The following is a 13,734-nucleotide window of genomic DNA, read 5'->3' as shown; positions in this document are numbered from 1 at the left end:
ATCCAATAATGGACGATCGGTGTTGTATTTATCTGGAAAAAAAAGAACGAATTGCACTGATTGAGACGCGCCTAAAAGGTTCGTCGTGATGGCAGGGGAGTTCAATTCAATTGCACCGCTCCTCCTCTTCCACCTCCCCCCTCACCGGGATGCGGGACTGGTGCTGAGCTCTGACTCCTCGCCACAGACAAGTCTCGATTATCATCACGGGGATCACGCACAGGAATTTTGTCTTTTTGGTTGTGTATGTGTGGGTGGGGAGGGGGGCGCTTTCTCGGATTGCCATTCGAATCCTTTTTCGGTTGTCTCGAGTCAGCTGGCGGCATGACGGAACTTGCTTTTGCGTGTGAGGGATAATAATGGTCCGCTTCAAATGTACATTTTTACCCAGCTGAAGCCGAGCTTTCATTCCGAGTCCAACTGGATCCACACAGCGGGATGGATACAAATGAGTTTGCAGTGCTGAAACTTTTTGTTGTTGGCATTTTGGGTGAGTGCACTTGTTTTTCACCCCCGCATTCAAAACGAGAAAATACAAACTAGAACGTATCATTTAAAATGATTTGATGCCATATTTATCCCACTCACAAAAATGAACACACCGCACTGCATTCGTTTCACCCGCACCTTCCGCCAGAATGTAGAAGAATATTTAATTGTCTGACACAGTGTCATGCTGAAAGCAGTATATACATTTTTGCATCTTTCATATGAGTAGATAAGTTAACCGAAATACTTGAAAGATCTCTCAGTATGATGTAGCGCAGCTCCGCGCGGAAATGTACGATTGTTTTGAGCGCAACGTTCAATTGGAACCCATTGGATTGCGCACGTGTACTTTAAAACGCTTCACCTAAGCAGAGTGTTCTCCGTATTTTAACTCCCAAAGACGTTTTTAAACGTCTTTTCAGACTTGGTCCAGAATTGGCTGGTACTGAATGAGTTAATTGTTGCACTTATTCAACAGAAACATCGCAGACTGGCGTATGAATTTGTTTTTTGGGCAATGGCATGTTTATTTTGTACACGCGCTTTGCGCGTATCATCTTTTTCTTGAAGTAGTTCAGAGCAAACCGACGGAAAGTGTTGGTTGCGGCCAAAATAGGGCCCAAATTGGTTTGTGATGCCTTGAGCCTATTCCACATGTGACAGCATTCTTGATTAATCAATTGATATTGTTAGCAACAATTTTGGGATTAGAATTTGAACAACTGTGATGGTTTACAGTTGAGGGCTGATTTGATCTGAGGGCTGATTTGATCTGAAGCACAATGAACCCTGCAAATTTGTGGTTTGGCATTTAGCAATTTTATCTGGTTAAGCATTTTATTGAGTTATTTTTTTGTGGGGAACCTATCCTCCCTTCACTTAGACTGGACATTTCCGCCATTTCGTGTCCGTTGACTCATCAGGGAACGCTGGACTGTCCTGAAATTGAAAAGTGAAATGAAAAGTCATCAGGCCGCGAAAGGATGCGCTTTCATCGGTGCTCCCGGGACCACAAAAGTGGTTGATGGTGATAAAGAGGGGGGGGGGGCCGAGGGGAGTCGCTCACCAACGCGGCCTGGCTATCAGGAGCCGATTGCGTCCTGAAGAGTCAGCCTCGGCGTCACATTACCCGACGCTGCCCGACATTACACGGCGTCCGCACTTGACACGAGTTGCCGAATTCCAATTTCAAGCATTTTGCCTTTGTCATTTCCGTCAGATTGTGACACAACGCGGGAGGACGAGCTCACACCGAGTTGAGTCCGACTTTTTTTGCCATTTGAAAAACTCGTAGCAGACTTGAGGATGTGGTCTGTGTTTGGCTTTCACTTGGGACCTCCCCCTCGGTGGATGACAGCCACGTGACAGCTGCGGCCTTTACGGCAGTGCTCAGACATCGTGCTCGCATTGACATCCCCCCCCCCCCCCTTTGCTTCTGGTACAATGCAAAAAACACGCAGGACAGATTGATATGGTTGCATCAAATGGCAAGAAATACCGTCCGTGCCGCAGGGATTTCCCCATCGTGGCCCCAGGTCTAGACAAGATTTTCCCATCAAGCGTCCCTGTTGGGAGAGGGAAAGCGGTGTGAGAGCGGTTTGTTTCAGAGAAACAAGTCACCGAGTCCCTGTGATCTGTTACTTTCACAGCGAGGCCTGCGCTTTGCATCTGTGTACTGTAAGTCCTCCGTCTGGACTATGGAAGGAGAGGAAGGAGTCCTACTGAGTGCCAAGAAGCGTCTTGTCCTTCATTCTCCGGGAAAAAAGCCTCGCTGACATGAGAAAGAAACCTTGCGGGCTTTTTGTTTTGTTTTTTTTGACGTGCTGAATTTTGGCCCGTTGTATTCTACAATGTGCAGGCGGCTAAATCTTTGCGCTTTGTTTTGTTTCTCGATCTCTCCGGCCATTTTGGAGAGCGTTGAACTGTAGCCTACTGTGGCCGATTTAGGGCAAGAGACAAAACCGGCTGATAAATATTCACCCGTCGAGGAAAATTCAGCAGCTACAAGCCGCACGTGGTTCGGTTCCACTTATCGAGCCGGCTCATGGCGGATGCGGCGACTCGCAACAGCCGCTCTCATCGATCACCGGCGTGGCTGACAGCAAGCGGCGAAATTTGACTGCGAATGCGAGCTATGGCAATCGCCTTGCCCGTGACATCATCTTGCCCCATTTCCTTCTCTGAACGATGAGGTTTCCTCCCCAAATGCCGCCGCTCGTAAATTGAAGTATGAGACAGCAAACCCAGTTCCATGTTTGGACCAGCGGGCAGCACATCGATCATATTACCGCAAATAAAACGCTCGACTTGATTTGCCTTTTTAAGCCCGCTCGTGGCAGAGGAGAAGCAAGTGGCAGAGAACAATGAGCTCTACCTTTCTCTCAGAAGATCATCAAAAATCAGATGGGGAGGGGGGTTCCAAACGTCATGGTTGGATGGGTCAGTATTTGTCAGTAAGTGCGCAAAGTCGAATTTGAGTGACTCGATGATTGGTGGTTCTTATTGGCATGTTGGCCATTTTTGACCAAAGCGAGAGCGCTTCCGCGTTTTGGCTCTGCAGTTGCTGCCAGGCTGTGTCAGCTTGACTTTTTGTCCTCACAGACAGACAATGTGGGGGGAGGACGGCGTCTCTCACAACCATGAAGTGCCGTTGCGTCTTTGAATGAGTACCAAGGGGGGAAAAATGCTTGATGTCAGTTGATCCGCAGCCGAAAGACAATTGAGGTTTAATGTCCTACTTCTTTTTGAACATCTGTTCTTTTGAAACGCATGACAACGTTACTACTGTTCGGCGTGTTTAGTGGAATCGGGCACGTTGATGTCTGTCATGATGTCATGCCAAACAACAAATGTTGGACTTTTGTAAGCTGAGAGTGTTCTGTTCCAGCTTTGGGGTTTGTTTTTTTTTGCTTCATCAATGAGGCAACAGAAGTAAGATGCTTTGGTCTATTTTTGGTCTGAAATGTTTTCGAAATGCCACATTTGAGTTGTGTGGAGGTGTATGAGGATTCTGACGAGAGTCTGAATGGCGTTAACTTAAGACCTCTGCGGATTGTTTATACCGGTGGCGCTCGTTAACCGCTGGAGGTCGCGTTCCTTTGTTCCTCTGTTTTGTGGCATCATAAACCTTAGAGGCCAACTCCACACAATATTTGGACAACGATTCAAATCACAGTCGGCAAACGACACGCTGTTGCGATTCAAACGAGAAGAACATCTCCTGAAGGCTACCAGTTGATTTCGCAGAGCTCATGTTTTGAAATCCATTCAACTCTCAACCTGCCTTTCCTGACATCTGCCGCACTTCAGGGAATTGGTTGAAACGCCAGCCGCCACCGGCGATCCGCCTCGCTTACCTCAAGCAGATGACCCCTAGGCTTTGTTTGAGCGTCTGTGAGTCCACCCCCCCCCCCCCCCCCCAGACTCAAAAGAAGGAATCGCAAATCAGGAAGGAAGACATTCTTCCCGGCAGCGTGTGTGTTACCGAGCGGTTCGCATGTCTGCCTCGTTGCTTCAAAGTCTGTCTTTGAGGTTGATCTTTTGTGGCCTTCCTGGGCGAGGTTTGCGTGTTCTTCTCGTGTGCGCATGGATTTTCTTCCTCCCATCACATGTCCAAATACACGCATGGTTGGTGGGACGGATTCTGGCTCACCCAGAGTCCCTGATCAGGGCCAGTCGAGGCGACCGGTGCTCGATGTCACACTTTTATATAATACTTGGAATAACTGCAGCATGTACAAACAAAACGTGTGTCAGAGTCACACATCAAGACTGTAAATATTCACGTCACATTCACATTTTGTATCAGTGCAGAGTTACAAGCAATCAAATAGAGAGTGCCAAAGAAGCCACTGAATAAACGCCAAGATAAAATATGATGCAACATGTAGTGGATTAAAGGCCTTCAGATCTGATGGCGCATTAAGCCCTGGCGCTCAGCCCCGAATGCCCGTTTTAACGTCCCTAAACGAAAAATTCGATTACGGTACATTGACGACAACTGCTGGAAGTTCCAATTCGAATCACTCAAACAAAAGCTGACTACACACATTTCCTCACTTGTCCGACGCATCACCCGCACGGCAATTCGGAAACCGATTTGCCGGGATTTTTTATCAACGAGACGCACGTTTCAAAAATGCGGAACGTGGAAATTTTTACTTTGCGTCACACTAAATTGTATGCGGTATGCAGTCGATCCCTCGCATGCAAAGGCCATAATTGTTCGGAAATCTTGCAAAGCCACCTTCTTGATAACTCTTATTCTCATTAGGTTGTGTTTACACTCCGCTCGCGTAATTATTGTCTCTGCTTGTAAAACAAACACCGGCAACAAAAGCAACAATCTCTTGTGCTCTGAATATTTGCTGAAACGTGCGTGACTTTGGTTGTTCAGGAAGTTGAGTGAGCATCAGGCCTTTCCTATCCCAATTAAGCGATGAGATTAGAAAGGCGGGAGGCAAGTCGCTCTCGGGCATAGACACGCACTCGCACAACTTCATATCCTGTTTGGGATGCTGAAGACCCCCCCCTCCGAGTAAATACGTGCAGTACCTCCCCACGGCGATGCAAGTCACTTGCACCTAATGATGAAGACAATTAGATTGACCACCAAGAAGCACCTCTTTGGCCGGGCTTCAATGACCTCCGGAATCAATCGACGCATTCATTCATCTTCCATTTCCTCTCCTCATTTCTCTCTCTCGAGGCAAACAAACGTTGGATGGATGGCAACGGTGCCAAAAGCCCATCCATCATTCATCCCCGAGTGAAACGAGCACAGTTGCTGATGTTGTTTTTGAAAGGCCAGCTTGACTTTTATTTTCAAAGATTGTTTTAATAACGGCTCTCTCCAGGGGGGGACTGGATGTGAACTGGCCGTTAAGGAGGCTCGACGCTGAAGCCGATAAGCCGCGTAAACGACAAAGAGGCTGCTGGCTGGATTGCCCTCTTCCTTTTCGGGAGTCATCACTTTCACAGATGAATTTATGAATGCGCTTTCATATGTGAGTCGGTGAATATACTATTCAAAAGCGTGATGTAAACATTGCATCGGGTAGTCAAAGTTTGGCCTCCACCTGCATCCTCTCACACACCTTAAGTGACCCTAAATGTGATTCCAAATGAACGCTAAGTGTGTCTTATTTGGATTTCATACACCAAGTACACGTTTCAATTTCGTTGTATAAGAATTTACTGCCGCTTAGTGAAATTCTCTCTTTTGGCACTCTGCCGGGCACGATCCACTGGGTGAAACTAAATTCTTTGCACGCACTTTGCTGCTGCTCATACGGCTCATGAAGCACAGGTACTGTCGATTTAGAATCACAAATGCCGTCCAACATGAAAAAAATGACAAAAGGAAATTGTAATAACTTAAAAGTGGTTTCTGGCCTCATACCCAATAACTATAAAAAAAATTCTAAAAAAAGAGTGACCCCCACCACTTTGTAAAACTATTTAACAACATTGGTTCTATGAAAAAAAAAAATCTCTTCTTCGTCACTTCTTCAAACATTTCAGCAGCAGTGGGACCAGAATGTAATCCCGCAAATACATAATGCTGTGGCATATTTTGGCACGGCATTTGTCTTTAGAAGCTTTGCGCTATTCCAAGCAGTTTTCTTATCAACGGCTGCAGATGGGATATTTGTTTAGACGGATCGCTGGCGTGGGAGCAAGATGTATTTATACTGAGTGAGGACGGATGCTATTGTTGGACTCGCCGTCAAGAGGATTTTTGTTCACGGAAATGAAAGGCAAGAGAAAACCTTGAATGACATTCTATTGTAATTATGATAATAATTATATTCATTCATGCAAAGACACCAATCACGTTCATGATTTCCGTCAATATTTAGGGGACAAATAAATGCCAATATGCAAGACTTTGTCCTCCATCTGTAAATCTCTGCCAGTGTTTACATTTTCAAATGATCGCTTCTACAACATTCTCTAAAAAAAAAAAAAAAAAGCACCATGTCCCATCACTGGTAACCTATGTTTAGTGGGGGCTACTCATGTGGTCCTGGGGGCTACCTGGTTTGATTTTCCTTATACATTGGACTGCGGAAAGGGTTGCCTTTGCTCTAATCTCTCCAGCCAGCCGTTTCACAATTGCGCTTGGGTGTGATGCAACGAAAGGGAACGGAATGAGCGTGACTCAATCGCTGTCTGAATCCAGCAAGGAGGAACGCTTGGCATGTTTCAGAGAAACACCTCCATGTGTAACGCACGAGACTGTTCTCGTGGGAATTTAGTCGGCTGTCATGCGTAGACAAGAAGTCATGCACATGTTTTTCAAGTTAGTTGATGTGTGTGTGTGTGTGTTTTAAAAATTATGACATTGTAATAATGTGCACTAAGTCTTAAACAAAATGATTCCTCAGCGAAATAAAACATTTTATGCCAACATTATGGGGCAGCACGTCGCCCCCGTGTGTGTGTGTGTGTGTGTGTGTGTGTGTGTGTGTGTGTGTTTTGTGATCTTTGCAAAGTTAACATGGCCATTGACACAACAACGCTAGTTGCATGCAACATGATCAGAATGATGCAAATGGCAGAGGGGGATGAAAACATGGAGGGCTAAAGGTTAGGGAGACAGATGTGCATGTCAGAAAAAAAAAGAAATAAGCTGTTTATGGCTTATTTCCAATTAAATTCACCATGTCTTTTCACCAGAAGCCAACACTGAATTTTTTGGTTTGTTTTATTTGCAGTCAATGCCTGGATGGTGGGTGGCTTTTCAGGTAAGCGGGTATCCACTCATTCAATCAAAGTTGGATTCAACCAAATGTGTGTAGCGTATTCATTATTTTCTCCCCACATCTTACTTGCCAGCGACTGAGAGTTTCCACATCGAACCCACTTCTGCCAGGCCGGGGAGAGCCTGCAACGAGTCACGCTTGGAGTGGGAAGTGGAGGTCTGTGGCGAAGACTTCAAGCGCGATATGGCTCACATAGACCCTCAGTATTGGTGCAACCTCACCCACTTTATCAGGTACTTATCGGCATTTTACGTATGTTTTTATGACCGATTGCAGCAATGTGTAAGTGCACAATGTTCAAAGTTTAGGAATACTTTACGCCAGATTGGTCTGAATATCGGACATCGACATGTTGGTTTCCAAAGTGGCAAATTTTGAAAAGGACCTTTGCTCAGACCCATACTGAATATTTTCCCCCCAAAGACAGCCTTGCTACGATCAAATCTGTCACCGTCCCGAAAACGTTGAGATAGGAGAAATAAAAACATACATTTCCATTTGTAATACTTTAGAACAGATTTACTTATTGACTAGCATCACTGTTGGATTTGTCATTCTACATTCAACTGCTTGCTACACACATTTTTAAGCAGATGTCATCACTAATTGTACTTGACGGATAACACATGCAGTATATTGCACACAAGCACAGATGCACTGCAAATGTTTATACCATACTGTATTTAGAATTAGTTTTGCTCCCCCCCCCCCCGCCCAAAAGTAGGACTCTTAAGAAGCACTTCACCCTCAGCAATCTGTCTACCGCTAAACTTTTCACCTAATTTCTCTCTTCTGATCTTTGAACTTGCGTGCCTGCGACTGCAGGCTGAGAGAGAGGAGCAAGACGAGAGGTGACTTGTCGGACAAACGTGGACGATCAAAACGGCTCCCTTTTAATGACCACAAGATGAATATGATGGAGTAAATCCAGGAGGATGATGACCAATATTTCACATACCACGTCTGCTTGAGTGCTCAAATTAGCTTCTTGAACTTGGTCGTGCAGACAGATGTTTGATTTGAGGCGTGCTAGGAAACATCTGAAAAGATGACGAGGAGCACATACGGGAAGGCACCGCTGCGTTTCAAAGAGGACATGATATATATATATATGGGGTTGGGGGGGGTAGGTGTAGGAAAAGCAGAGGCTTTCGTGATATATATTACTGCATTATACGAACTTGTCATTTTGCGATTTGTCTAGAACAAGAGAAAAAAAATTGGCCCCGGATATCGTGGGAGAGTGCAAGTTCTGAACTCGGTCCAAGTCTGTATTATTTTAAAGTCTCCCCTGACTTTCTCCTTTTGACTTTCAGCAGAATTGACACAGGAAGCACACTGTTGCATCACTTGACTTTCAAACCATTATGCCTTTGCTTTGGGAAATGACACACGTGTTTGCTGGCAATTAGAGAGCGGAAGCGAGTGGCGAGTCACAAGAGCGGCGACCCATGCAGAGACATGTCCTGATTGTAATTTGCAGGCGACGCACGTGAGCTCACGCAGCAGGGCGGCGGGGATCTGTGGAGGAGTCTTGAGAGAATGGCATCCGTACTGAGATTGCCTCGAACGAGGGAACCGGAGCGGCGAGAGAGGCTCAGGCTCAGAGAGCAAAGCACCTCATGTTTAAACAAGCGGTGACCCCTGCAGGGCTTTTTGCGCTTTCCCATGGCGCAACTGCTGCACAAACAACTCAGATGAGGTTTTTAGCTTGTCGTATAAAGTGAGTCGGCTGGAAGCCTCGATGTTTCTGCCTGCAATTATGGGAATCCATCATTTACCTCCTCATGACTTTTGAATTGATTTGCCGCTCGGAGAGGCTTCACGTTTCAGGGGCGGGAAGTCTTAAGGAGCCGTGGTGCCACCTTATCGGGATTTGAGATAATGGAAAGATGTCTGGCACCCAGGAGGGCCGCTTGCGATTGCTCAGTCACAAATACAACTATCTGATCGTTTACTCTGAGAAGGAAAACCTAATCTTACCTTGTTAAGCAAAAGCAGCGAAAGTGTTGCACTGTTGCTGAAACAGATTCATGGACTGTTTTTTTTGGCCTAGCCACCATCAGGTTTGTTTCGCAATTTTGAGAGTTGAAAATTGAAATGTGTACCACAATCATCTATTATCCTTTTGTCACCATAGCATTTTTTAAAATATTGACAGAGTAACATATTTTTACCCATGCATTTGAAATTTTAAGAATGCGTGTTCCTTTAAAATTGCCCGTCCAGTTAATAAAAGATTTATGCAAACAAATGCTTCCTATTTACATGATTTCGAATGAGAATTTTTTTCCCCTTCTAATTCTGAGATCGAACTCTGTTCAACCTTAGCGATTCCACTTTAAATGCACTCCACGCTAAAGGGCACATTGAATATTTTACATCGTAATGGCCTCCAGAGACTTACCGGTGGTGTTGCAACCAAACATGAATCGAGTCAAGTACTTTGGGAGCTCTCCGAACAGATGAAATGCACGTGTCTAAACATTTGCATTGTTAAGTACGAAACATAAGAATATTGTGGGACGATGCATTTTAATGGTTTATCATACACCCCCAAAAGAGTTATTGACAAATTTCAAACTCCATCATGAATGCAGTAATAATATAATGTAACATTGCACAATTTTTGGCTTGATTGCATAACACCTTTAAAAGAAAAAAAATCTGGTAGACTCATAACATACAAGCAAAAAAAAAAAAAAAAAAAAAAACCTAAACCCTACACATCACAAATGACCAGTCAACAAGCAAGTTATCCATTTTGTAAGTCCACAGTCAGACACATACCACAAATGCACACTGTACTCATCATAATAGCCATCCCTAATTCATTAAATGTGTCCTTTTACACCCTCTTCAGCAGTCCCCACCACCCCTTTACTCCCCCCAAAACAAAAAGCGCCATCATAAAAATCACTTGCTTATGTGACATACTGACGTAATCGTTTTAGGGACCTGGTGTCCTTTCCCAACACCACCTATTCCGACACACCAGCATTCACTGAAATACGAGACGGTCATTTTCATCTTGTTTATCATCCCCCCCCAACCCCCCCTGAGTTCAGGTTGAAGAGGAAGCAAAATCCTTCTTTTATGGCTGACATCTGGTGCCTTTGCCACTGCCCGGCAGAATATAGCACATGTACATCTATGTGCAGTACAACCCCCTTGCAGACACAAACCAGATACATCTCTGACAGGCAGCCGAGTTGATTAGGTTAGCGGCGTTTAAGCAAAGCGCCTTCAAAACAATAGTGACGGCTTGACGTCAGAGGGCACACATTCGTGCAGTCCAAGGCGGGCATTTGGGGTGACGGCTCATATATTAGCGGCCAGGTCGGCCTCTCAGGAGTTTATGGCTCAGTCAAGAGGCTTCCAAGCTTACCATGATACATGTTTGATATTCCATAAGTGAACACCTTCAACCAGTATTTGATAATTGTTCAATATTTTTGCCTTAGAAACCCGACACCTGTCCACCCATTCATTTTCTATGCTACTTGTGCTCATTAGGGTTGGACACGGTGCCGTCCAAAACCCACAGGTCAGATTCAAGGAATTTCATGGTGCATCCCATTCTCGAGGGGGTGATCAGTTTTATCATTTATGATGACTTCATCATGAATGAGCAGCCTTCCAGTCAGTTCACTTCTTCATGCCGACGCCGCTGTGATTCACAAATCTCGTACTCCTTACCTGTGAAGCCACCGAGTGTTAAGCGAGGTACTTCAAGTGTTCACTGGTGGACAAGTAAAGTACCCGAAGGATTGGCCGTTTTGGATGAAGGCAGAGGGACGGGGCTGGTTTTAACGGATTTGTCAGAGTTCCGCTCTAAGCCTTTATGAAGCCTCTGAACCGCTCCGCTCGCTTGTTGCGACAAATAGGATTGCCGGGCCAAAAAGGGAGTACAAGGCAATACATTCCATGTCACTGTGATGGATTATTTGCTCTCAATGCCAGTAACTCTGACGCCGCTGTAGTAGTTTTGCATCAGAAAGCTTCTCATTAAAAGTACTTTGAGTCTTAATAGAGGGAAAAATGCTCACTTCTTCCATCATGAACGTATTAATACTGTGATTCCTGAACACCGGTCCATGTAGTATAAGTATTTCATCCGTAAATCTGACACTATTCAACCTTGAGCCTTGCTTCCAAATTGAAGATTTTCCGATAATCCTTTCAATTTGTGCTTCATTTTCTCCACAGTGAGTACCACATCTTCACGTTGTGCACAGAGACCAAATCCCTCACTGTCCACTGCTACTGGCCCAATCCTCTGGTGGAGAGCTACATCATTCGCATTCACAAGCACTTTTTCTCCAACTGCACCTTGGAGCAGGTGGTATGGGTGGACCCTCCGGACAACACGCTGACCATCCTCATCCTAATTCCCGTTTTCCTCACCTTGGCTATGATTGCTGTGGTGGTGTGGTGTAGCAAGAGGAGCGACAACCTGGCTTAGAAGGAGCCATACCACGATGGAGAAGGGCAGATCGATTCTGAATGAAAGACAATCAAAACATCCGTGTACACAATGAAGCGGCGGTTGAGAGATTTGAGAGTTTGAGTTAGTTGGGCATTTGGTCTGCAGATGTTCCAGCGATCCACCATCTCAAGGTCTTGATACAACGTGAACGAGTTTCAACATTTGAGGTTGCCTTCACACGAGCATCCTGTGATATATTTACGTCAAACTCAATTCCCCATCTTCAATGTGATTCATTTGGTTTTGTGTGAACAAATTATTGGACCAAAGCAAAGCAACTCCACCTTCATCCTATTCAAATGGCAAATTAAAGAATCAGCAAAGACCTAAAAGACATAATTGTGACGCCAAGTGCTCATGTGTCCTTTTTAGCACGTTTGCAATGCATGATAGATATACTGTACATTTTTGGATAGTCAGGACATCACGGAAAGAAGGGGGCGTTTGTGCCATCGTACGCAGCCGACCACTGGTCAATCGAAGCGGCTTCCCTTTTTCTCTTTAAATTCAGGACGGCCCAAGCACAAACAGAGCTCGATATTGCGGAAGCAGAAATTGACTGGCTGGGGTCCGTGCTTGAGATTGGCGCAGGCAAAATGTGTTTAAAAAGGGTAAACTGCAAGATCTCCCCTTGCAGATGATGTCGTTGGTCATGCTTGTGACTTGGGCAATCGAAAACAGTCTTGCACCACCGATTGGGCATCCGCAAGATGGTCCGGAGAGGTGCAATGCGGTCCCAAACATGATAGACTAAAGTACCATAAAATACCATACCAAGCCATCATGTTGATTGTCTTGAATAGTCTCAAACCCAAACGTTGATGCCACAAAGAGTTTCAAACCCCCTGTGCCTCTTGCACCAAAGACATTCACGATAAAATGTATTTCCCAACGATTCCATTCCACTGTTTGTACAAACTACAACGTGCTTGACCAAAACCGGTAGATGGAGTTTGCTAACTTCCAATCATGAGGATTGTGTGTGTGTGTGTTTTTTTTGTGCTTGATATGAAGCTGTTCCTTCAGGCACTGGTTGCTCATCCAACCTCTGGAAAGAGGTCGTGTATATTTGCCAAACTTTCAAGCTATTTATTGTATTTGCCTTAGAGTTATTTGTACATGTCCGGTGTGAAACAAGATGACCTGTTGAGGTTTTGAGCATTACAATGGAGGAATCGACTGGCCAGACGGAGACCAGTGGCCTTGGACATTCTCGTCAGTCAGAGCACTGTAACGTAAGCTGAAGGCCAAAGGATCCGGTGCTGGAACTCTTTCAAATCATGGGAAATAAAATTCCCGGTGGACAGCATTTTCAACACGACACATGAAAGGATGAAAAGGAACCCAAAGTTGGACTTAAAGGGATTCTGTAAATTTCCATACACTGCTGAGTTACTCAAGGGACAGTCATCACTGGAAAGGACAAACAAACATGAGACGACACTTGGATCAACCATTTTGAGTCTCTTGTGGCTGTTGTATAAGAGTGTAACTTATCAGACACTGAATAGAATAAAGTACTGAATACACCGTAGCTGTGAAATCGCATCTTCCTGATCATGGTTTTCTCTCTTTATTTTTTTTTTGAAGTGGTACAAACAAGTTACAACCAAACAATCACTGTTCAGGACCCTCAAAACTGTTTTGAAAGATTCTATTGCATTCCACTTCTCAACTTTTCACCTCAAAGCCCTAACAGCAACAATCATTTCAACATTTCTAAAAAATATACTCTTGCAATCATTTGTAAAGCAATAATACTTGAATCGAATGATTTCATCCTGGTTTTGGAGGATCTACTCCCAGCACCACGCAGTCGGTCCAACATCCTACAATGTTCTTTCAAACATTGTACCCCAGTTACAGTAAAAAGGGACAGCAATATAAGCATCTGTGTGTTGCATTAGCAGTTTGTGCTCGTTGGTGGCTGGATATGGATCATTTCCAAAAGCATTATAATAGAAATGGAATCCAACCAACAATACCAGC

General features: G+C 44.8%; 1 protein-coding gene across 2 annotated transcripts in view; it reads left to right on the top strand.

The window, feature by feature from the left end:
• The window catches only part of LOC127593046 (receptor activity-modifying protein 3-like), a 44,517-nt gene extending 31,242 nt beyond the window's left edge, over positions 1-13,275 (top strand). Inside the window, exons 2-5 of one of the 2 annotated variants that reach the window (XM_052054238.1) lie at positions 263-490; positions 7,209-7,238; positions 7,330-7,489; positions 11,466-13,275. In XM_052054238.1, coding sequence (XP_051910198.1) covers positions 439-490; positions 7,209-7,238; positions 7,330-7,489; positions 11,466-11,721 — 498 coding nt within the window. In that variant the 5' untranslated portion in view covers positions 263-438 and the 3' untranslated portion in view covers positions 11,722-13,275. Of the gene's footprint in view, positions 1-93; positions 491-7,208; positions 7,239-7,329; positions 7,490-11,465 lie in introns of those variants that run through there. The other variant, XM_052054237.1, reaches the window with a different exon arrangement.
• Positions 13,276-13,734: the final 459 nt, after the last annotated feature.

The sequence above is a fragment of the Hippocampus zosterae genome, chromosome 20 (genome assembly GCF_025434085.1).
Source record: "Hippocampus zosterae strain Florida chromosome 20, ASM2543408v3, whole genome shotgun sequence".
Taxonomy (NCBI): domain Eukaryota; kingdom Metazoa; phylum Chordata; class Actinopteri; order Syngnathiformes; family Syngnathidae; genus Hippocampus; species Hippocampus zosterae.
Note: the sequence above shows the minus strand (reverse complement) of the source record. Positions and strands in the feature narration are given on the sequence as shown.